The sequence below is a fragment of the Jatropha curcas genome, chromosome 11, assembly GCF_041381405.1.
Source record: "Jatropha curcas cultivar XTBG-Jc1 chromosome 11, XTBG_Jcur_1.0, whole genome shotgun sequence".
NCBI classification, from domain to species: domain Eukaryota; kingdom Viridiplantae; phylum Streptophyta; class Magnoliopsida; order Malpighiales; family Euphorbiaceae; genus Jatropha; species Jatropha curcas.
The window spans coordinates 23070121-23096597 of record NC_143161.1 but is presented as its reverse complement, the minus strand read 5'-3'; the positions used below and the strand labels follow the sequence as shown (position 1 = coordinate 23096597).

At 38.2% G+C, this 26477-nt stretch overlaps 1 protein-coding gene and 1 non-coding gene across 2 annotated transcripts; one reads left to right on the top strand and one right to left on the bottom strand.

Moving 5' to 3' along the window:
- Positions 1-4320: 4320 nt before the first annotated feature.
- Positions 4321-8240, bottom strand: LOC149492761 (uncharacterized). The gene is made up of 4 exons (XM_089715943.1): positions 7209-8240; positions 6779-7007; positions 5515-5737; positions 4321-5407 (listed from the first exon to the last, which is right to left on the bottom strand). The coding sequence occupies exons 1-4, from the start codon at positions 8238-8240 to the stop codon at positions 4321-4323; spliced, it is 2571 nt and encodes an 856-aa protein (XP_089572069.1).
- A 392-nt stretch (positions 8241-8632) lies between these two features.
- Positions 8633-8739, top strand: LOC149492760 (small nucleolar RNA R71). The gene has a single exon (XR_016319045.1). It is a non-coding gene; the product is annotated as a small nucleolar RNA R71 (small nucleolar RNA).
- The last annotated feature ends 17738 nt before the right edge of the window (positions 8740-26477 follow it).

Sequence of the window (26477 nt, the reverse complement as noted above, 5' to 3'; positions counted from 1 at the left end):
AAGCCTCCGGAGGGCGTCACACCTCGAGGAACTTCTTGGTGTTCTTGGCACAATCAATAACAAGTGACTTTCGTCAATCTTGCTCTAAGTACTACTAACACACTTCTCCTAATACAATCTAAGTGTTTTTGTGAATGTAACTCCGAATAAGAATTAATTATGTATCTCTTTGTTTCTTCACTTTGATTGCTATTTATAGAGGAGGAGAGTGATGGTGGTTTTGGTAGTGATTGGTTGGCCAAGAGGTGCTTGAGGTGACTTCTCTTGGGAAGAGTCCCGACCTGTGCATGGAAAGATATGATTTTCTGATGAAAAGGCATCAATTACGTCTTCTGGAAATCTCGACTCGCGCTCGCGTATATGAATGTCGCGCTCGCGACTTCTGCTTCAAATGCTTCTGCCTCTCAAAAGTTCTTTTCGCGCCCGCGCATATGGAAGTCGCGTTTGCGACTTTCGCTGGCAAACTTTCTGACTCTCGAAGGTGCTTTCTCGCGCTCGCGTATATGAATATCGCGCTTGCGTCTTCTGGTCCAATTGCTTCTGACACTCAGATCTGCTTGTCGCGCCCGCGTATATGAATGTCGCGCTCGCGATTAGCTATTCTGGTTGTAGCTTACGCGCGCGACAATTGGTATTGCTCGCGACGTGGGAATTTTTCTTTGTTGCGACTTGCTTGAACGCCCGAAGGCTGGATCAAGGAATTCTTCCATCTTTTTAACTTGTTTTGACCCTATTTTTGTATAGAACAAGTCTTTGCTCCAACTTTGTTCCTGCAATTCACTTTAAAACAAAACAACACGAACAAACGTAAAATGTACAAAAACAATCATGCATTCATGCAATTTATATCGAAATAACATAACAAGATTTGCCCGCTTTGCGAGGCTATCAATTCCCCCACACTTAGCTCTTTGCTTGTCCCTAAGCAAAATATTTATCCTTCTTCCTTGAACTTCATATTGATCATGTTTGTTTTTATTTGTTGATTTAGACTTCTTAAGTAATTTTCCAAAGATAAGAGATTTATGCATTTTATGAACCAAGTAGTATAAATGTATATGACATGCAAAAAAAATTTTCAAAATAGCAAATAAAAAATCTAAAGTATAAGAAATCTAGCCATTTTTAAGAAATGAGATAGGCAATCCTCCATCCCTAGAATGAAAAGAATAGGAAGTACTTTAGATAGCATACATGTATTGTTTCTTATCTCAAGGCATTTTTAGGTCGTCTTTTTTCTAACTCACTTAAGTGGTTGCATTTTATGCTCCATACCACTTCATTGCTCTTTTTTTATTTTTTTTTCTTCTTGTGGTTGCATTTTATGCTCCATACCACATTTTTTCTTTTGCTATTTTTATTCTAGGTATGTGGGAATGTAATTTGATAAGTGGTTGCATTTTATGCTCCATACCACTTTGCTATATAAAAAAAAAAAAACGGATTTTCCGTTATTCCCCTATCATATATTTTTCTCTCTTGAACATACCTTCATCCTTTATTAACTTGAAACATACAAGTTTTTAATTTCTTCTTATTCTTTATTCAAGTTAGGAATCAAGCTTTTCTAAAACAAAAGATAATGTCTAGATAGTTAACTAAAGATTAGAATGTGCTATTTGAAAATTTTAATATATCATATGTAATATATTAACACTTTAAGTTCATCTAAGAATTTAATCTCTTTAATCATGGTATATTATTCAAGACTTCTATTTCAACAAGCAAAATACAAACAAATCAACATGTAGAGACTAAACATTGAACTAAGGCAAAGAAGTTGACTTTTTTAATTGTCACACATTTTTTTTTTTAAAACATAATAAAAATAATGAAATGTAAGTCTCCCCCACACTTAAAAGCCACAATGTCCTCATTGTGTGAGGGGAAAATGCAAATAAAACATACGACACATGCATAAACACACAAACAAATACTAAAAATAGAAAGAAAAACTTAAAGGGAAACAGAAAAACCTTAGGCCTCCGGAGAACCTGGAGGCGATGGAGTGAACTCGATGTGTTGATGGTGGAAATATTTCATCCACTTCCGTTCCATCCGTTCGTGGTTTTTCTGGATTGTATGCAGTTTTTGTCCCATGTCAAGAACAGTAATTTGCAAGGTTTCCTGCGATTGCTGTCAAGCTTCCACTTTACTCAACACTTGTTTCCACCCGGCAACTTCATCTTCTTCTTCTTCTGCATGAGAAGATGATGTGACCGGTGCTTTGCCCTTCCGCTGTCTTTGCATTTGTGCCTCAGAGGTGCCGTCAGTACGATCGCTTTGCCCGATTCTTGCTTCCCATGGCTTCCAACGATAGTTAACTGTACTGCCAGTTTTTACTTCTTCAACTAAACCTGTCCTTTTTAAGAATGCGCCATCCATATACCGAAAAGTGTCTGTAGGCTAGGGCTGATAAGGTGGAATAGGCATCCGAGCAATATGTGCCAAGATAGGCGCCAGACTACCCACTCCTAAAGTAACTTTGCCTTGATGATGAGAGGCGTTGTATATCGTATCGAGTATTATTCCTGCAACGTCCACTCGTTTTCCCTGTAAAATACAGTCCAAAATAAACAAGTCTCTTGTTTGGACTTTGGATGCTTCCACCCGTCCAAACAAGGCATAACACAAATACTTCTGCAGATATAAAATACTCTCATCTTTTATCCATTTATTTCCAGAATTTCGTGGGGTAAAAGTTGATTGCCCTATTAGTTTTTCCCAAACGGAAGATGCATTCCATCCCTTCGGTTTAGGAGGACATAAACTTTTGGGAAATCCTAACCATTCATGCATTTGATCATATCCCACAGTTAATTCTTCTCCATCCACTCTAAATTTGATGGCCATTTCATCTTCATCCACCCAATCAATAGTAGTTAGTAACTCTAAACTTAATTTAGCATTTTCAGGAATTTGTAATTGACTAAATATTTCAAATTTAGAGTTTTCAAATATTCCTGTACTTTCTCTAAAATACCAGTATTTTGTAAAAAGGTTGGGTCAAGAAGATACATACCTGTGAAAGTGCACTTGGCTAGGCGTGTGTAGCGTTCTCCTTCCGCTATAGTATATATGGGGAAAGGAGTCTTATATCTGGTGGCCAAATCCTTTCGTGCTGGTGTAGAGGAGGAAGATCCTTCCTTGTTCTTCCTAGCCTTTTGCTTAAATGGCATGGTGTGAGTGTGGATGGAGTTATTTGTTGCTCAAGATATGTAGAAAAGAGGGTTGCTAGGAATTGGTTTTGCAGCGACAGAGTTTGGGAGTTTGTAAAGAAGGGACTTGAATTTCTTATATAGATGAATTGGGGGAAGGATAGGGCTGAGTAGTTAATGGGGAAGTTGAAAAGGAAGAGTTTTAATTGGATTTGAAAGGTTACTTACAGTTTTTCGCAGGTTTGAATGCCTTGGGAAGGAGAAGAATTGATTGGAATGTGAGAGGGCAGTTGAGAATTTCTGACCGTTAGGAAGTTGCACCAAAAATTTGTGGAATCGCGCCAGAATTTTTCTGGAGTCACGATCGCATTGGAAAATTCGCGCTCGCGAATGGTTCTCGCCTTGCCTCTGCCCTCTATTGTGCCCTAATCGCGTCCATGCTTGGGGCTATCGCGATCGCGAGATTGAATCTCTGTGCTTCTGACTTGTTTTGTGGAGAATTCGCGTCCGCGCAGATAGATGTTGCGATCGCGAATGGGGATCTTGAAGCTTCTGACTTGTTTTGTGAAAATTCGCGCTCACGCGGATGGATGTCGCGATCGCGAATTTTGGTTTCCTGCAAAATAAATTACCTGCATACTATTTTTTTATGAGTTTCCGATTTTTTTTTATATGAAGGCAATATAAAAATATATGAAGGTAATATAAAATAAATAAAATAATAAGTTATAATAAACAAAGTATATTAATTTTTTGATATTATACATACCTATTTGATTCAAAATGTTACCTATGGTGGATCATCAATCCTATTACCCAAATAAAGCTTACACCGTTGTCCATTGACCATAAATGTGGATCCATTAGATAGATTCTTCAATTCTAATTCTCCATGTTCCATAACTTTGATTACTTCAAACGGTCCACTCCATCTAGACTTCAATTTTCCAGGAAATAGGCGTAATCTTGAATTAAATAATAACACCTGGTCTCCTTCTTGAAATGATTTGATTCGAATTTGATTATCATGCCATTTCTTAGTTCTTTCCTTATATAACTTGGCATTTTCATATGCTAATAATCTGATCTCATCAAGTTCATTCAACTGAAGTTTCCTTTTGTAACCAGCCTTGCTTAAATCAAAATTCAAAGACTTTATTGCCTAATATGCTTTGTATTCCAATTCTAGGGGTAGGTGACATGCCTTACCATAGATTAAAAGATATGGAGACATCCCAATTGGTGTCTTAAATGCCGTTCTATACGCCCAAAGGGCATCATCGAGTTTAAGTGACCAATCCTTTCGTGACGAATTGACCGTTTTTTCCAAAATCCACTTAAGCTCACGGTTGGAGATTTCCACTTGACCGCTAGTTTGTGGATGATATGGAGTAGATACCTTGTGATGTACTCCATATTTCCTCAAAAGACTTTCAAATGATCTATTTAAAAAGTGCGTACCTCCATCACTTATGATTGCTCTGGGAACCCCAAATCTGGTAAATAATGCTTTTAAGAATTTTACCACTGTATTGGCGTTGTTTGTGACACAAGCTTGTGCTTCCACCCACTTGGAAACGTAGTCAACAGCTACTAAGATATAACTTTTACCTTGTGAAATAGGGAATGGTCCCATGAAGTCGATTCGCCATACATCGAATATCTTTACCTCGAGTATGTTGGATAAAGGCATTTCATCTTTTCGACTTATGTTGCCAACCCGTTGACACCTGTCACAATGAGACACAAATATACGAGCATCGTGGAATAGAGTGGGCCAATAAAAACCACTTTCCAAAAACTTTGAAGCAGTTCTATTTGCTCCATGATGCCCTCCATATGGACTAGAGTGACAATGCATAAGTATATCTTGTATTTCTGTTTCCCCTACACACCTTCTAATCATACCGTCCTTACATATCTTGAACAAGAATGGTTCGTCCCATAAGAAATTTTTAGCATCTGCATAGAACTTCTTCTTTTGTGCATAAGTCATATCTGGAGGTATGATGTTAGAAGCTAGAAAATTTGCAATGTCAGCATACCAAGGTGTGTGAACATGTTGCACTAACATCAAATTCTCATCTGGAAAGCTTTCATTTATAATTGTAGTTTCTCCTATTGGTCCTTCTTCATTTTCCAGACGTGATAAATGATCAGCAACTAAATTTTCAGAACCCTTTTTATCTCTAATTTCAATGTCATATCTTGTAATAATAATACCCATCGAATAAGACGTGGTTTTGCATCTTTTTTAGTAAATAGGTATTTTAATGCAGAATGATCAGTATCGACTATGACTTTGGCTCCTAACAAGTATGATCTAAATTTATCACATGCATATACTACAGCCAACATTTCCTTCTCAGTAGTTGTATAGTTTATTTGAGTACTAGTTAGAACATGGCTAGCATAGTATATCACATGCAACTTTTTCTCATGTTTTTGGCCTAAAACACAACCAACAGCAACATCACTAGCATCACACATTATTTCAAATGGTAATCCCCAATTGGGTTTTGCTATAATAGGTGCACTTACTAATGCCTTCTTTAAAGTATTAAAAGCTTCCAAACATTCTGGAGAAAAATCAAAAGATGCATCTTTAACAAGTAAGTTAGTTAGAGGTTTAGCAATGATAGAAAATTTTTTTATAAATCTTCTATAAAATCCTGCATGGCCTAGAAAAGATCTTATACCTTTAACCGTAGTAGGAGGAGGTAACTTTTCTATGGCTTCTATCTTTGCCCTATCTGTCTGGATTCCTTCCTTACTTATTTTGTGCCCTAAAACAATGCCCTCATCAACCATAAAGTGGCATTTTTCCCAATTCAAAACCAAGTTAGCACTTTCACATCTTGACAATACAAGATCTAGATTTTTTAAACAACCTTCAAATGAATCACCATACACAGAAAAGTCATCCATAAAGACATCCATAATTTCTTCTATGTAGTCATTAAAAATCGCGGTCATGCAACGTTGAAATGTTGCAGGTGCATTGCATAATCCAAAAGGCATGCGCCTATATGCAAATGTACCAAATGGACAAGTAAATGTGGTTTTCTCTTGGTCATTCGGAAAGATATAAATCTGAAAATATCCCGAATATCCATCGAGAAAACAATAGAAAGCATGACCAGCAATTCTTTCTAACATTTGATCAATGAATGGTAACGGAAAATGATCTTTTCTTGTGGCTGAATTAAGTTTTTTATAATCAATACATACCCTCCAACCTGTAGTGGTCCTAGTAGGAATTAGTTCACCATTTTCATTTTTTACTACAGTCATTCCCCCCTTTTTAGGCACACATTGGATTGGACTAACCCATTGGCTATCCGAAATTGGGTATATTATTCCTGCATCTAGCAATTTGATAATTTCTTTCTTCACTACTTCTTTCATATTAGGATTAAGTCTCCTTTGTCTTTCTGCCTTAGGTATATGTCCATCCTCGAGATTGATATAATGCATGACTCGATTTGGACTTATCCCCTTAAGATCAAAAATTTGCCATCCTATACTCTTAATCCTATTTCTAACAATTTTTAACAAGTCATTTTCTTGATCTATAGTTAATTTGTTAGAAATAATTATAGGAAGAGTGTGATATTTACCTAAGAAAGCATATCGTAGATGATTCGGTAACTCTTTAAGATCTACTGTTGGTGGAACTTCAATTGATGGTGGTAAAGGCTCATGCTCCCTAAGTAACATTTCAGGTCTTAAATTTATAAACTCCTCTTCTTTATTATTGACATTTTCTTCCTCAAAATTTTCCTTATCTTCCAAAGCAAACATTTCTTGTATGCAGACATCAACTACATCAATTCTCATGCAATTCCCCTCATCCATAGGATATTTCATGGCTTTATCTATATGAAATTCAATGACATCATCACCTATCCTAAGGACTAATTTTCCTTCTGAAACATCAATTAATGCCCTCCCTGTGTTCATAAATGGTCTTCCTAAAATAAGAGGACAATTTTCATCATAAACAAAATCGAGTATGACAAAATCAGTTGGAAAAATAAATTTGTCAACCTTAACAAGTACATCCTCAATGATACCATAGGGTCTTTTAATAGTTTGGTCAGCAAGTTGTAAAATCATATTAGTTCTTTTAACTTCATCCTCTAATCCCAATTTCTTAAAGAGAGATAATGGCATCAAATTAATACTTGCTCCTAAATCACACAGGCATCTAGGAAAATCTACTTTACCTAATTTGCATGGTATAGTGAAACTCCCTGGATCTTTGAGTTTAGTAGGTAACTTACTTGAGATTATGGAACTGCAATCCTCAGTTAGAGTGACTGTCGACACATCTTCCCAACTACGTTTCTTTGAGATCAATTCTTTAAGGAACTTACCGTAATTTGGAATTTGTGTGATAGCTTCCATAAGTGACATGTTGATATGCAAATTTTTCAGTTTATCAATAAAATTTAAGAACTGCTTATCTTGCTCCTGCTTCTTGAGCCTTTGCGGAAAAGGTGGCCTAGATTGATAAATTTTAACGTTGTCCTTCTCCGTGTCATTTCCTTTTTCTTGTTTTCTTGATCCTGCGCTATTTTCCTCAATGCTCGGTTTACCAACCGGCTCCACATTTGCATTATTCAAAATATTAGCATCAATACCCGAAGGAACTATTTTATCTACTATTTTTCCACTTCGCAAGGCAATGGCACTTACATTCTCCCTAGGATTCTTTTCTGTATTACTAGGAAGATTTCCCACTTCACGTGAGGAAATAGCACTTGCAAGTTGCCCTACTTGTACCTCCAAGTTATGTATAGATGATGAATGATTTTTGAATAACTTATCAAACTTTGATTCTAACCATTTAAAGCTATCATCCTGACTACTCATCTTTTGGTTAAATCCCTCCAGAAATTTATCAATTTTATTTGTCAATTGTCCCAGTCTATCTTGATATTGACTACCCTGATTGCCTCTATCCTGATTATCATGGTTTCTCCAAAAAGAGTTATGATAATTACGATTTTCAGCATTATAAGTATTCAAATATGGACCACGAACTTGTCCTTGGACATAATTCACTTGTTCCTCCATAACCGGATGCTTATAATTACATTCATTTGACACATGCCCATTTTGACCGCAATTGTCACAAATAAGAGATGTTGATTTACTTATGTTTAAGTTATCAATTTTATAAGACAAAGCAGAAATCTATGCTTGCATCATAGTTAAGGGGTCTAATTCATGCACTTTCTTTGCTGAATTTTTTTGAAGAAGAAGAAGACTCATTATTAGTAGTAGAATGACTTACCTAAACCCTTTCAGTTGGCCATATGCTATTATTGTTGGCCATCTCTTCTAGTAACTCAATTGCATCATTAGTAGTCTTCTTCATTAATGATCCTCCTGCCATAGCATCTATAGTTCCCCTTGTAGATGGTGTTACCCCATTGTAGAAGGTTTGAATCAATATATTTTGGGGAAGGCCATGGTGTGGGCAAACTCGTTGGAGCTCTTTGTAGCGATCCCATGCCTCATATAAGGATTCATTTTCATGTTGGGTAAATGAGGTTATTTCTTTGATAAGCCTAGCGGTTTTTGCTAATGGGAAATACTTAGACAGGAAGGCTTGGGCTAATTCTTCCCAAGTAGTGATAGAGTTTGGTGGTAATGAATTTTACCAAGCTTTTGCCTTGTCTTTCAATGTGAAAGGAAATAGACGTAATTCGATAGCATCTGCTGGTACTGAATTCATCTTGAATGTATCACAGATCTCAAGAAAACTGGCTATATGCGAATTAGGATCCTCATTTGACAATCCGTAGAACTGAACACTATTTTGAAGCATTTGTAATAAAGCAGGTTTAATTTCAAACTGGTTAGCATTCACCGGTGGACGTACTACTCCCTTTTGTGAACCATTTAAGCTTGGAGTAACAAAGTGCATCAACCTCTGTGGCGGATTTCCATCACCCATGACTCTGGAATTTCTTCTTTTCTTTTTCTTCTTTCGTTGTGAAAGGAACTGTTCAATCTCAGGCTGATAATCCTCCAATTCACTGTTTGAAGATCTGGTGCTTGGCATATGAGTTATGTAAATTATGTGTTTCTACAAAATTTTGAATCAATTATAAGTAAGTATATTAATTAAAACAAGTTGTAAATCATATATAAGAATATTTTGTTAAATGACAGAACACCGATCCCCGGCAACGGCGCCAAAAACTTGTTGCGTCTCTTTTGAGTTCCCGCAAGTATACGGATCGCAACGTAGTAATAAAAGATCGATCCCACGAGGAACAGGTTGAGTACACTTGCTACTTTATTCTTACTGATATGTTTACAGCAATACAAATATAAAATAGTTCTAAGGAATTTCTTAGTTATTCTAGATCTAATGATTATTCAACTTCAGAGAATAATGTGCATTAAAATACTTAGAATAATTAATCATAAAGACAAATGTGTAGTAAAATACTTAGACTAATTAATTGTACACAGGATTTTCCTTTTCTATGCAAAAGCTTGTAATATTCAATAAAGAATCTCTTAATTACATATGGTATAATATAATTCAACTTCTCAGTATAGAATTATACTATCTATTATATGTATTTCTACATATAATAAAATCCCTATCTTGTTAAATATTAAACCTAATTCTTATTCTTTGATTATTTCAATAAGACAGATTTAATTTTAACAGAAATAAGTAAAATATGCATATGTAAATTCAATTCAATGAATTAAATCTCTTTGATCTTTACTAAACTATTTCCTTTTGAGAATATAATCTAGTAACTTTGATTAAACTGACAGCGGTTTTCGCAAGTGTACGAAATCGCAACAAGTAATATAGAGTAAAAAAGTATCGTATCCACAGGGATTGTTTATCAATTACCAAAATTATGTTAACCTATTATTATTTAGATGATGATAAAAGGAATTCGCTGTAAAGTAAATAAAATTCAAAGTAAAAGAGATCAAACACAAAATTTAGGTGAAAAGAAATCAGGGGATTAAGCTACTAGGGAATTTGATTTCATTTAATTCTATCCAGCTTATTCTATTAGTTCATTAATCAAGTTTAATTGTTCAAGTAGGAGAAAACAACCCTAAGGTTACTAACAAGCTCTCCCGATTTATTGTTAGCTATTCTAATCCAATTTAATCACCTATCTTAATAGTGAAATTAAACATGAATCAGATCATTAGGTTTTATGGTTGTTTTATGAATTCACAACTTAATACTTTATTAACTTATGAAAGCCCCCCTTGAGTCAAACCATATAGTTTCCACATCAAGTTATTATTCTCAAGTAAATTATTACCTTGTTCATATCAATAACCCTTCTCCCGAATGTGGTTATTGAAATAATTCAATCCAGGGGAATTTTTCTGCCTGGAAGCCTTAAGCACAATAATAAGTTATAACAAGAACAAAGAAAAATAAATCTAATATTATAAGCTGGAATCGAATTAAATTACATCAAATCCCTAGTATAAAAGTTTAGCTAGACATAGTAATTAAATTAAGCTCAATCATACTTGAATCATTCATTATATTTAAAGACAATAATAAAGAAAGAAACAAGATGAAGAGTTTAGAATAAAAACTGTATCACAACTATGTTGATGGCTTCCTTGAATCTTAGCACAATTATTTGAAGCTTGAAATCTTTGAGAAGAAGAGAATTATGTAAAGTGTTGCATAAAAACGAGATCCCCTACTATGAGAAGTTCCTCCCTTTATATAGAGATCCTGAAGGCAAGTCTGACTCCTTTTAGGAAAATAGAATCCTTACTTAGCACAAAATCCTTTATAGGAGATCATAACTGTTTAGGCTCTTGATTTCTTCTTGATTAGGAATCCTTTTTCTTCAAGAATAGGTCCAGGTCTTGTTTAGTGTGTTTAGGAAACTCCCTGAAGTCGGCCCATGTGAGAAAGGCTTGATTTGCGTGTTAAATTCACGCTGGTTCCGCCTGGGCAGCACGAGCGTGCTTCATGGCACGGGCTGGGAGTGCTGTAGTCTGGAGGTCTGGCTAGTGAAGCACGGGGCGTGCTAGGTAGCACGGGCTAGTGAAGTACTGAGGCACGGGCGTGCTACAGAGCACAGGCAGGGCGTGCTCTTCTCTGGAAGTCTGTCTAGAGTTGCCATGGGCGTGCTATGCTTGACACGCCCTGGTCCCATTGTAGCACGGCCGTGCCTTTTGACACACCCTGGCCGTGCTCTCTTCTGTCTCTCCTTTGGTTTACTTGGCTTCTAGCACGGGCATGCCTTCCAGCACGGGCTGGACGTGCTAGAAGCTGAGTGCCTTGCATTCTAAAGTTCTTTTCTGCACCAAATTTCTGCAATTTTCTCTTAGATCAAGCGGATTAAAGACCAAGGAAGCTTTTAAACACAATTACACTAAAAGTGATTTAAAATTAAATTAAAGAAGTAAAAACTTACTAAAATTCTAATAAAAACTATATTAAAAACACTATAAAATTTACACTTATCAAAATTCCCCAAACTTAAACCATTGCTTGTCCTCAAGCAACAAAACTAAAGGAAAAATAATTTGACGACACTAGTTTAACATGGTTGGAGATGATTTCCATAATCTTTCATGATATCATGATTAGTAAACAAGTGAATAAACTCAATCGTTCTCCATGCTAATCATACTTAAGTTTGACTTTTATTTTTGAATAAAACACATTCATTGAGTAAAATACAAGTTTAAAGAGATTGTCAACACTAATATTTATTCAATTTATGATAAATAGGACATGAATTATCTAAAGAATTTTCAACCTTTCAAAAATAAGACAATTGATAGTGCAACAGTGGCATTCCCATATGCAGAATTAGTCATTCTTTCTCCACGATTTAAATGCATACAATTAAAAAGATCAAAAGGTCTTTATTTTGGGTTGTAATGGGGCTTTCTTGGTGCAAATTTTGCTTAATCAAAAGAAAGGATAAAAGGGTAGTCAAAGAGTACAAAAGAATGTATAATATTCAAGATTCTATTTTAATTAAACTTTTACTAGTTCTAGGGAGTGTTGGTTTTGAAGCTTTATTACTAGCTAGAGGCATCTTGTGCAAGGTTTTTTCTTAATATTTTGGCACTATTCTTACTTGCTTTACCATTCTTCTTGCATTCTTTTGATTGCTTTGCATGTGCCTCTTTCTTGATTCTTTCCTCTTTTCTTTATTTGCTAGTATTGATTGATGAATTCTCCCTCTTTGTTGCTATAGTCTAATTAAAAGTCGAATCTTTTAATCATACAATCCTTTGTACTTAGGGTAAGAGATTTGAATTTGGCTTTAATGGCCTGGTTTATTTATGGTGAAGAAGAAAATTGTACGGTTTAAAGCTTGAAAGTGGGTTTCAAAGGTCATATATTTTTGTTTAGGTAGTTTAGGCTATATAGGTGTTAACAAAAATTGCCTAAATCATCTCTTTCAAGATGTAAACATTTAAATTTCTCGCCTCGAAGGAAGTTCTAATTTTTGTTCTAGGAATGCCAAGGTTTAAAATACTTTAGAGTAAAACACACCTTTATATCATAACTTTCATAAAAATCAGTGTTTTAAAAGTCTAGAAACAAATAGTTTAGATCAATGAACATGATTGAGTCAAAAATTCAAATTCAAAACTTAAATATGCTAGAATTTAGAATTGACTATATTTAACACTCATTACTAGACATGAGAACTTTCAAGCTTACTTGTAATCATTCCAAAAATGTTAAACAAAAACAAAAATTTTTGCCAAAATTCCCTTCCCCCAATTCAATCAATCACATTGTCCCCAATGTGCATAAATTCCCCAAACTTATTGCATTACTAGAAGGAAAGCAGTAAGAGAGAAGAAGAAATCTTACCAACATTGTATTGAACAATACAATAGAACGGGTGTGGGAAGAGTCTTAGCTAAAAGAGCAACTAAACATTAAGAACAAAACAAACTACTAAAAAGTTATAAAAATTCAAATAACAAATAAACTAAAGTGAAAGCAACCAAGACAATGTATTAGAACAAATAAACAAAAATAAAACAAAGAAAAGTGAGAAATCCGTCAATTCTCTGGTGGTGGAGGTGGCTGCAGAAGCTAGAGGATGGTCTAGAGTTGGCCTTGCATGGTGTCCATCCGAGAATCAAGACTGCCGTTCATAATCTCGATGGACTGGAAACGGTCTGCGATCATCGTTTCCATACATTTAAGGCGCGTGTCAAAGAGGTCCATCCGAGACATCATTCTTGCAAGGACTTCATCGTTCGACATGTTGGCTGTGCCTTGGAACGATGGACCGACACCGGAAGTACCTGCACCAAAAGAAGAAGGAAAAGGAGGAGGATTATCCTCTTCCATGTTAGCTCCACCGACTGCTTCTGCGCCTGTATCATCAGGATTAGCTTCTGGGGCGCCCACTACTTGATATGTATCCCCGACTTTTTCAATCAGTTTCATATGTATCATAACATCTAGGTCCAATCTAGTACCACGCCCTCCTCCTACACAATCATAAATTGGCCTAGCCGGGTTCCAAACCTGTAAGTATCTAGCAATCCGGGTTACAAAACATCCCACCATTATGGCCCCTTTGTCGGCTCCAGCCACCTTTCCAAATTTTTGGCAGAGCCAATAACCAACATTCAATAAAACTCCATTCTCAATAGCCCATAGAAAATATAATTCGTTCAAACTTAGCACCCCATCGCTTTCACTCCTTCCAAAAATGGAATTAGATAAGAATTTGTGAATGTAGCGCAAAGAAGGTTTTTTTAATTTGGATTCTTTAGAATATCTAGGATTATAATTCACTTCACCTGTCAAATTTTGCCAAGCATTTCGTGCACTAAAATCCTTAGATATTTGTATCTGGCTATTGTCTGTAGGAAACCCAAAAATGTGGCTAATTTCATTCACAGTTAATTCAAAGTCTTGACTAAGAAGCCTAAAGTTAACCCTGCTTGGTGGTGAATTAGGCAATAACGGAATAAAAGCGCAATAGGAACTCAGAAATTCTAGAGTTAGAGGGGCATAGACTAAGTCCTTCATATCAATAAATTCCCCCCATCCTATTCTCTTAAGAGGGTCTAACACAATATCCCTAAGACCCACTTGCGCTAAGGCAGCCTCATCGATAAATCTATTCGGTAAAATAGGCCGAAGAGATAATTTTGTATACCTTTCTTATTGATCCGGTGAGGCAAATTCGAATGGAATTTCAGGAGGTGAAGGAGGTTGAGGAGCCGTGGAGGATCGCGTAGTCGAACGCTTCCGAGCAGCAACGGATGATGCGGGTCTGCTACGTTTGTATCTAGGAGGCATTGTTGGAGTTGATTATGTGAAAATTTTGGGTAGAGAGTGTTTGATTTGAGAGAAAAGGGAGAAGAAAAGAGAAAGTTTGAGAGAAAGGAGTTGACGGCTAGGGCGTGCGAGATGGAAAAGAGAGGGTTTGGAGGCTTGCTCTTTAAATAGGGGCGCCAATAAATGAGTTGGTCTGATCGTGGCACGGCCGTGCTGATGAGCACGGCCTGGGCGTCCTCCCCTCTGACCTGCAAAACAACAAAAGTGGCGTACCTGGCACGGGCGTGCTACATAGCACGGCTCGGGCGTGCTCTTCTCTACCTCTCAAGTTCTTTTCGCACTCGCGCATATGAAAGTTGCGCTCGCGTATTTTGCTGGCAAACTTTCTGCCTCTCAAAGGTGCTTTCTCGCGCCCGCGCATATGAATATCGCGCTCGCGTCTTCTCGCGTCTTCTGGTCCAATTGCTTCTGACCCTCAGATTTGCTTGTCGCGCCCGCGCATATGAATGTCGCGCTCGCGACTTCAGCTCACGCCCACGTATATGGGAGATGTGCTCGCGAGTTTTTCTTGCAAATCTTCTGACTCTCTTTTCTAATTGTCGCGCTCGCGCTTGTGAATGTCGCGCTCGCGACTTGGGCGTGCCACTTAGCACGGATAGGGCGTGCTCTCCTCTGACCTTCAAGTGTGTTAATCTCTTTTCTATGGCACGGGCGTGCTGATGGGCACGCCTGGGTGGGCTGGCTTCTCATCTCATGGCTCGGGCGTGCCACCCAGCACGGCTAGGGCGTGCTTAGTTCTGGATTTCCACTTTTTCCTACAAAAACTCTTAACTAAACAAAAGAACACTTATGGAGAAAATTTGGGATTTTGACAAATAAAATAGGGAATAAAAATAAATAAATGGACAAAAATTTAATAAAAATAGATGGGTTGTCTCCCATGAGCACTTTTGTTTAACGTCGTTAAGTTCGACGCACTTATCTTAATTTAGGCTAAGCAAGACCAATTGTAGTCTTGATGGGTTCAAAGGTTTCATTATAATAGCTTCTCAAACGTTGAGCATTTACCTTGAAACTTCGATTCGACTTACCATCCACTATTTCAATCGCGCCATGAGGAAAGATTTCCTTGATTGTGAATGGTCCAGACCACCTAGAGCGCAACTTACCAGGAAATAACCGAAGTCTAGAGTTATAGAGCAACACCTGCTGGCCTACCTTTAGATCCCTCATGATAATGCGCTTATCATGCCATTGTTTAGTGCGATCTTTGTATATTTTGGCATTTTCATAAGCGTGAAGTCGCATTTCATCCATCATGTTTAGCTGTAGCAATCGCTTTTGACCAACCTCCTTTGCGTTAAAGCTAAAAAATTGAATGGCCCAAAACGCCTTATGTTCTAACTCTACAGGAAGATGACAAGCCTTACCATACACCATGCGATATGGAGACATACCTATAGGCGTTTTGAATGTCGTTCTGTAGGCCCATAGAGCATCATCTAGCTTTTTGGACCAATCCTTTCTCGATTGTCCAACAGTGGTTTCGAGGATCTTTTTGATTTCTCTATTAGTGACCTCTACTTGTCCACTGGTTTGAGGATGATATGGAGTACCTACACGATGAGTGACACCATATTTTGCAAGAAGGGAGTCTAAATATCTATTACAAAAATGCTTACCTCCATCCGTGATTATCGCCCTGGGAGTTCCATGCCTTGTAAAAATGTTTTTCTTGATGAAGCTCATCACACTTTTGGCATCGTTATTTGGAAGAGCAACAGCTTCTGCCCACTTTGACACATAATCCACCGCCACTAGAATGTATTGATTTGAATATGATGGTGGAAAAGGTCCCATAAAGTCCAGACCCCATACATCGAAGATTTCGACTTCAAGGATGCTGTTCAGGGGCATTTCATGTCTCTTCGAAATGTTACATAACCTTTGACAACGATCACAAAGACGAACATAGTTATAAGCATCTTTAAAAAGATTAGGCCAATACAAACCACTTTCTAGTATACGCGCAGCTGTCTTGTTTGCTCCAAAGTGGCCTCCACATTCCATTGAATGGCAAAATTTAAGGACACTTTCTATTTCAGTTTCCGGTATACATCTCCTGAAGAGTTGATCACTACAATACTTGAACAAAAATGGCTCCTCCCAATAGTAGAATTTGATATCATGAAAAAAAATTTTTCTTTGTTGGTAAGAAAAATTGGGAGGAGGAATTTTGCAAACAAGATAATTAACAATGTCAGCGTACCAGGAGGTTTGAGCATTTGTCACTAGAAGAAGTTGCTCATGAGGAAAACTTTCATTGATTTGTAGCTCGCTTGTGTCTTCTTCCCCCAATTCAAGCCTGGAAAGATGGTTAGCAACGAGGTTCTCGGTCCCCTTTTTGTCGCGAATTTCTAGGTCAAACTCTTGCAATAGAAGTACCCAACGAATGAGTCTTGGCTTTGCATCTTTCTTTTCCAGCAAGTATTTGATGGCGGAGTGATCTGTGTAGACTATTGTTTTAGCTCCAATTAGATATGCCCTGAATTTGTCAAAAGCAAAAACAATAGCTAGCAGTTCTTTTTCCGTAGTTGCATAATTTAATTGTGCAACATTCAATGTGCGACTTGCATAATAGATAACATGCAACTTCTTGTCTTTTCTTTGTCCAAGAACAGCTCCTACAGCATGATCACTAGCATCACACATGAGTTCAAAGGGCAAAGTCCAGTCTGGTGTAGTGATGATCGGGGCTGAGATTAACTCCTTCTTCAACCTGTTGAAAGCATCTAAACATTCTTTGTCAAAATCAAAAGGTACATCTTTAACTAATAAATTGCAAAGAGGTTTAGTAATTTTTGAGAAATCCTTTATGAATCTCCTGTAAAACCCTGCATGCCCAAGAAAACTTCTTATGCCCTTCACTGTGTTAGGGGGAGGTAGTTTTTCAATTACCTCAATTTTTGCCTTGTCTACTTCAATCCCCTTTTGAGAGATTTTATGCCCTAGGACAATACCTTCACTAACCATGAAGTGACATTTTTCCCAATTTAACACAAGGTTAGTATCTTCACATCGTTGCATTACTAAAGATAAATTATGAAGGCATGCATCGAAGGAAGAACCAAACACAGAAAAATCATCCATGAATATTTCAATAAATTTTTCCACCATATCAGAAAAGATGGACATCATGCACCTTTGAAAGGTTGCAGGGGCATTGCATAGCCCAAAAGGCATTCTCCTATAGGCAAAAGTGCCATAAGGACAAGTGAATGTAGTTTTCTCTTGGTCTTCAGGGGCTATAGGTATTTGGAAGTACCCTGAATAGCCATCTAAGAAACAATAAAAAGGATATCCTGCAAGCCTTTCAAGCATTTGATCAATAAAGGGAAGGGGAAAGTGATCTTTGCGTGTTGCTTTATTTAATTTTCTATAATCTATACACACACGCCAACCTGTGACTGTTCTTGTGGGGATTAATTCATTGTTTTCATTAGAAATAACAGTCATACCTCCCTTCTTTGGAACAACTTGGACAGGACTTACCCAATTACTGTCTGAAATTGGATAAATGATGCCGGCATCTAAGAGTTTAATAATTTCAGCCTTAACTACCTCCTTCATGTTAGGATTCAGTCGCCTTTGGTGCTCGATTGAAGGTTTGTAGTTTTCTTCCATCAAGATTTTATGCATGCACACACTTGGGCTTATTCCTTGTAGATCTGAGATAGACCATCCTAATGCTTTCTTGTGCCTTTGTAAAACCTGCAACAACCTTTCCTCTTGATCAAGCGTTAAGTGAGAAGAAATAATAACAGGAAAAGAATGGTTCTCACCTAGAAATGCATGTTTTAAATGAGGTGGAAGTTGTTTCAGTTCATGCTTAGGAAGTTCCTTTTCTTTTTCATTCAAGATGCTTGACTCATTAGCATTATTTTCAACATGCAAAGTGGTCTCCACACATTCATCGACTACGTCAATTCTAAAACAGTCTCCATGATCCATAGGGAGTTTACAAGATTTAAGTACATAAAATACAATCTCTTCCTGTCCAACTCTAAGAGTCAACTTACCCTCATAGACATCTATCAATGCTCTTGCAGTTGCAAGAAAAGGTCTTCCAAGGATTAGAGATCCTTCCCTGTCTTCATCAATATCAAGAATAACAAAATCAACAGGAAAGATGAATGTACCTACCTTTACAAGCACGTCTTCTACAATCCCTCTAGGATATTTAATTGAACGATCTGCTAATTGCAAAGACATCCTTGTTGGTTTGAGCTCTCCCATACCTAGCATCTTAAAAACTTCATAAGACATAAGATTAATACTCGCACCTAAATCTGCCAAAGCCTTTTCAAAGTCAAGATTACCAATGTTACAAGGGATAGAAAAACTTCCTGGATCTTTTAACTTTGGAGGCAGTTTATTTTGGATAATTGCACTGCACTCCTCAGTTAACATCACTGTTTCTTGATCATCAATTTTTCGTTTCTTGCTCAGGATATCTTTTAGAAATTTAGCATAACTAGGCATTTGAGCAAGAGCTTCAGCAAAAGGAATATTGATTTGAAGCTTTGTGAATACTCAAATTTTGAGGCTTCTAATATTGCTGGTGGCATGTGAAACTCTTTAAATGGAGGAAAGCACGCCTGCTACAGTGCCGTGCCAATTAATTTGACTTTGCTAAAAAGCCAGTTTTCCTGGCCGCGGCGGTGGTGGCCGCCCCTAAGGGCGGCGGTATGAATACTCATTTTTTTTGAGGCTCAAAGAGCCTGTTTTCCGGGACTGCAAACAGTCCGGCCGGACCGAAGGCCATTTTGGAAGTTCGCCGGAAGTATGCCAATATGGTACTTGAAATGTCCGAAAAATTACGAGGATCACGAAACTGGTCTCGGAATATTTTTTGGAGGCCCGAAACTCCCGGAAAAGCCTCCGGAACGAAAAAAGAAAAAGGGGAAAAGGCACACGTGCTCGCCCGCGGGGGTGGGCGGACACGCCCGCCCAGGCCAGGCGGGCACGCCCGCCCGGCCTAGGCGGACATGCCCGCCCAGACCAGGCGGGCATGCCCGCCCTCGAAGGCGGGCAGGGGCGCCCGGGATCACGTTTTTTCCTATAAAAAATGGCTCTGGGGCTCCGTTTTGAGACACTCAGTCTGTGTTGACGGACGCTCCTTCTCCCTACGCTCTTTGCGATTCTTTACTGCTTTCTTGCATTTTTTAATTTTAGTTTTATTTTATTGTTATGATACTTGGTCAGTTAAAATTAAATTAAAATTAATTCCCTTAACGAGGAGCTTAACCTGGAGTTAAGAAGCGGTCGACGATTAAATCAGGTACGTAAGTTAAACTCTGCCTATTTAATTTTTGCACTTCATGCATGCTTCTTTTCTACTCCTAAATAACTCTACCACTGCATAAATGCATCCACATCATAATTAGGCAAATAAATTGCCTCAATTAAATAAATTTAGGCTAAATCCCGGTTAATTAATAATCGTGGTATTAAAGTCTAAATCCGACAATATTGGTTTAAAGCCTAGTTAATCAATAACTATGGTATGATTGCCTTTATTTCAAACAGTTTCGGCTTAAGTCCAATTAATCAATAGTTGTAACTAAAAAGCTTTAACAAAACACGTTTTTCTTGGCAATAAATGGCCTACATTACAATTTAATTGATCACTTTTGGCAAACAAATTGCCTATAAGTGAGATTAATCCTTTTCTTAGCGACAAATCGCTTAAATCACAATTTTTGGCTAAAAGCCTTAAAATCAATCATTTTGGCGACAATCGCTTAAAATCAATCATTTTGGCAATCAAATTGCCTAAATCACTCTTTTTGGCCAATCGCCTAAAATTAATCATTTTGGCGACAATCGCCTAAAATTAATCATTTTGGCAATCAAATTGCCTAAATCAATCTTTTTGGTTGAAAGCCTTAAATCAATCAATTTTTGGCAATAAAATTGCCCAATCAACATTTTGGCATCAAATGCCTAAAACAATCAATTTTCAGGCAAAATGCCTAAACAAAATGCACAAAGCATACACACACTCATGCATAAAGCATCCTCATTCAAAGCCCTCTAAAAGAGGCCCATCGAACTACGTTGACTTTGATCTTCCATTCAAACGGAAGTACGTAGGCACGTTTGGGATCTAACCCCGAGCGGCAAGTCAAAATCACATAAACATTTTCAATTGCTTCATATTCCTTGCAAAGCATTCATTCATGGTTAGTTCATCAGCATGACATAGTCTCGGGATCTACCTCGGGTTCGTAGACCATGCCTCAACCATTTGGGTTAATTAATCTAGCATTTAGGTTGATTAAAAATTGGAGTCACTTAGGGTTTTTTCCTAGTTTACCCTAAAATAATTAAACAAGGTGGCGACTCACACATCACGTGCATTTCTTCCTTAGTCACACGCATTCACATGCCATTTGATGTTTTGGGGAGGGGTTCACAGTTTGGCGACTTCACTGGGGATTATGTAATCTTTTTGCATAAAGCGAACTACAATTGCTGTGTAAACTAACCAGCCCTTCTTTAGGGTATTATTTTACTATGCTTTGTTTTGCAGGGTACCCTAACATGAATCGGGTATTCTTTCCTTAAGAATACTCAATAAGGAGAATTTGGACCTTATTGAATTCTATTTTAAATTATTTAAATTTGTCGATTTATTTGCACGAGTTGAGAATCTTTTTCTCCATTGCATAAAAAATGAATTTCAAATGAATTTCTTCTCCCTCTGTTCAAACTTCTGAGTCTGGATAGCAAGTAGCGCTGATCGGCAGGTCTCTTTGATTATGTCGACGGACAGCCAAAGCGTCCTCCCTGTTACCGCAAACCATCGCTAATCCTTTTGGGGATGGCCCATGAGTATGCGTACCGTTGGACCCACGCGAAACTCTTTGTTTCACATGTGGCTAGGTATATCCATGCTCAAGGTTCATGGGTCCCTTATAAGCCAATTCTCTATTTGTGTCATAGCCTATAGAACCTATCCTTTAGGACTGTATGCAACCAATGATACGAATCATATCATAAATGAAGTATGATGTGATGTTGTGCGCATTCATGACATATCATCTCATTAAAAAGAACATTCCATTTCAAAAGCTGAAAAATCACAATTTGGCCCCTAAGGCCCAAAAATTCCCAATTTGGCCCCCAGAGGCCCAAAAATTCCCAATTTGGCCACAAAGGCCCAAAAGTTCGCATTTTGGCCCTTAAGGCCCAAATTTTTTCTTTGAGAACTTAGGGTCTTTCGAAAAGTCGAGGTGTCCAGCCCTAAGCACTCTACCTTACATATCACATCCCATTGGGTCCTATCCTAGGAGACCTAGCGTACCAACATTACCCTACCTCACACTATCTCATATACCCTATGAAAACACCTTATATAGGATAGTCTAATCATTTTGACTATGTCCTTTCACAGGTTTCCCTCCAAAGACCACCTGTACCCGAGATACCAACTGAGCTCTCACCTATAAGTCCAACAACCCCGACTGCACCAATGGCATCACTGTCTGACATCCAAAACCTCATTGAACAACTGGAGGCCAGAATGAATGAGGCATTGGCTGCCCAAAGGACTGCCCTAATAGCTGAGCTAGGTGGTGGAAATGGAAATGGGGCTTCAGCTGGGGGAAGTGGACCTGCTACCTCCAATCAGGGTCCTGCTGCTGAACCGACAAACCCTGCCCTTAACCTGGATGACATGCCCTCTAGAACTGCTTCTAAGCTGGAAGCTCAGAAAATGAGAGAGAAGCTGGAATTGTTGGAAAGATCTATCACTGCTCTCAAAACCCACAAGGAAGTGGTGGACATGGACTCCTTGTCCTTGTTCCCCGAAGCAAGATTACCTACAAAATTCAAGATGCCTAACATGGACAAGTTTGATGGAACCACTTGTCCCAAAACGCACCTGAAAATGTATGTGGGTGCCCTCAACCCGTTTGGCCTGAACAGCGAGCTCCTTGCTCAGTTGTTTCAGCAATCTTTGACTGGTGCTGCATTAAGATGGTTTGTAAGCTTGGATCGTTCCAAAATGAAGAATTGGGAGGACATATGCAACGCTTTCAACACGCAGTACCATTATAATATCGAAGTGGATGTTACCCGGAGGGAGCTGGAAACCACTAAACAAAAGAACAATGAGCCCTTCTCCTCGTTCCTTTTGAGGTGGAGAGCCAAAGCTGCTCAAATGATCAACCGACCCTCTGAACAGGAACAAGTTGACATAATAATCAAGAATTTACTGCCTGTCTACCAGTCACAGCTTCAGACACAGTACTTGCCTACGTTCCAATCGCTCGTTGCGACTGCAACTAAGGTGGAAGACTTAATCCAGTTGGGTCAACTCAAAGAAGACTCATACAAGAAGCAAAATCATGTTGGGTCCAGTGAGACAAATGAAATAGCCAGTATAATCCCCACGAATCCTTTATGTGTTGGGAATTTGGGAAGCAATCAACCAAGGAGGCAATATACTGATCTCGGCATGCCAATCCTTTTGGTGTTCCGAGAAGCAGTGAAAGCAAATTTACTGAAGCCTTTAGAAGCAAGGCCATTACCAAACCCCTTGCCCCGGAATTTCAAAGCCAATGAATACTGTGAGTACCATCAAGGACATGGGCATAAGACCGAATCATGCTGGACTTTGAAAAACCGTTTACAAGACTTGGTTGACAATGGGTCCATCATCCCCAAGAGCAAGCTGAACATCAACCAATCCCTTGCCTAACCATGGGATTAATGCAAAAAAAATTTGCTGAACAAGAATCGTTCGATCCTTTCGAACTTTTCTTAGAAATGAATGAAGTTCGTGTCTGAGAAGGTTGAGATCAAGCCTCCAAAAAGAACAAAGGAATTGTTCAACACCAACAACAACCTGTCTGATCGATTTAAGCATCGAGAGGAACAAAGTCACTACAGTCAATCCAATCCTAGTCCATCACAGTCCGCCTAGAGTCTATCTTTTAGGGTCTAGCTTTTCTTTTCATTTTCATTTCCATTCAAGTTTTTTTTTTTTCATTCAATTCAAATTTGTAAATCTAAGTGTCTTTTGTACACAAATTTTGTCTTATCAATAAAAAGGGATCAGTTTACGTTCAAATAATGTTTATACTCTTTCCCTATCCTTTCCTGTGAAAGCACAAAAAAAAAATCGAAAAAGATAATAAGAAATTGAAAAAATAAAAAAATGATGACAAAAAAAAGATAGTAAAAATTGGCAAAGAAAAATGCATTCATCCTTTCATTTGCTCTGCATCAATCAAAGCTGGGGGCATCCTAAGAAGCACCATCAAAGGGGAAGTTTTGAAGGGTAATCATGGAAAGGATCCAGTAAAGGGTGCACAAGACTTCAAACAGTACCGAGGCAAAGCCGATTGAAGGGGTTAAGGCCAGAATGGTTTCTCCGAAAACCCAGGAATGGAAGATGCTCCGACAGAGAGGTGTCTGAATTTTGAGCTTAAAAGCGACAAAATAAAGAAGTTATGTTTGGAATTGGGTTGGGTCTGCACGAAGTTGCCATGCTATCCATACACTACTCAAGTCATCTCAGAATCAAGTTGCCTCGAAATTCTTTATGGAGAGGCTGCTTCTAAACAAAGTAAAAGAAAAAAAATGGGTCAGAAGGAACTTCTGCATAAAAGAAAGAAATCAAGGACAAAGCTACAGGAAATCAAGCTCTCCGTTAAATTCAATCCCATCAAGGGTAGATGACAAATCATTTCAGCCATAAGGACAAAGACCAAGCGGCTGCTCATATTTTAAAAAAAAAAGAGCAAGTTAAAAGAAGCAGTCATTTCCACAAATTGGATGACAACAAACACCTTGAAAAATCAAGCGCTAAGCATGGCACAAGTACAAGTGTCCTTATAAACAAGGACCATTTCTCAAAACAAGGAAAAGGAAGAGTCTCCTCAAAATTCCTTATGGAGAGGAGAACCATTGAGGAAAATAAGTTTCAAATTCAGAGGAAGATAAAGTTCAAGAAAAGGAATCAAATTAACCTCAAGAATTCAAACATGGCGAAGCCACAAACTCAAAGCATAAAAGCTTCTTCAACACTCAAGCCACTCAAGTTACCACCACAATCTGGGTATTCAAAACTTTTTGTGATGAATACAAGGCATATTTCAGTCAACCAGTGGTAAAACCACAACAACAACAAAGTCAGATTCGCCTAGGGTCATCACTATCATACGAGCTCGAGTCAATAAGTTGATTCAACATCATCAAAGTCGGGAATGAATCCCGTAAAGACATCAAGCCGGGAAGGAATCCCGCGAAGAAATCAAGTTAGAAATGAATTCTGCATCAACATCAAGTCGGGAATGAATCCCGTAAAGACATCAAGTCGGGAAGGAATCCCGCAAAGACATCAAGCCGGGAAGAAGTCCCGCGAAGAAATCAAGCCGGGAAGAAATCCCGCGAAGAAATCAAGTCAGAAATAAATTCTGTATTAATATCAAGTCGGGAAAGAATCCCGAAGAAATCAAATCGGAAATGAATTCCACAATCAGCATTAAGTCGGAATTGACTTTTGCCCCAACAGCGAGTCGGAAATAAAATCCGCACCAAGACGGAAAGGAATTCCGCACTAACATCAAGTCGGAGATGAATTCCGCACCAGCCGAGCACGAAGTTCGCATCCCTGAAGGAACTACGAAAGACCTGATTCTCCCCATCCCCCGAAGAGTTCTTGGAGATACGTAGGCAGCCGCAAAGGCACGGTCACAAACATAAGTCTGCATCATAAAAAGCATTTTCTCTTTGCCAATATATAAAAATAATAATAAAAATAATAAAAAAAAGAGAAGAAAAGAAAAATAAAAGCTGGAGTTGAAAACCCGAAAGGGCGGCTTCAGGCAAGAATTGAGCCCGCTAGGCTGAAAACCCGAAAGGGCGGTCTAGGCAAAAGTTAGGGCAAAGAGCCTGCTAGAGTCGAAAACCCGAAAGGGCGGCTACTAGGCAAAAGTTAAGGCAAAAAGAAAAAAAGTGCTTTCAAAGGTCTTCTCGGGAGTATATAAATCATTTTTTCCAGGAATCACTGAGTTCCTTCGAGTCAAAATTCACTACAAGAAAAAAGTGAGTCTCTAAATCGAGTCTCCAATGAGTCTCTAAAATCAAGTCTCCATCACCAGTGGTCATTCCACAACGAGTCACAAAAATCGAGTCATTCTCAAAAGTTCATTTTGAAAGCGTCACTCTTTGAGTCATTCCTCGAAAAAAGACAGAGAGGAAAATGTCAATTCAATCCCCGGGGTTTCCAAAACAACCCTAAAAAATGTCAAGCATAATCGTTGAGAGGTAATTCTTTAATACCTCGTCTCCACTCGGACCATCGTTTCTTCGATCGTTTCAGACGAGCGATGTCATCCACATTGTCCGTTTCCTCGAGTCATATAAGTGACTTTGTTCTCTTTGATTCCTCAATCGATTGGACAAGTACAACACCAATGTTTTGAAGTATTCCATGGGCAGCACCATTCTGGGGGCAAGAAGTGATAAGAACCTTCACCATTCTCCCATCACAGAAGTAATCACGGAATTTTTAGTCTTTCATTAAGAAGAAATTCTATTTTCAGCTAATAAGGGCATCAACTCTCTCAAGCAGGGGGCAAAATCCTCCAAGTCGGATTCAGGGGCAAGTGTTAAAAAAAAAAAACATACACAACCCAGGGTGGAACCCAACCATCGTCAATCTCTTTTACACAAACCCAGGGTAGAACCCGGTTAATGGTTAACCTTTTTTCTACATAAAACCTAGGGTGAAACCCTAACCAATAGCCAACCTTTCCTTTTCATCCAAAACCAAGCCATTTGATCATTTCGACTTTAGGTGGACCCTTGGTTCTCAAAGGAAAAGAAAAACAAAAATAAAACAAATCTCTTTTCAAGCCCTCATTAAGAGGCAAAACATCTTTTCAAGCCCTCATTAAGAGGCAAAACATCTTTTCAAGCCCTCATTAAGAGGCAAAACATCTTTT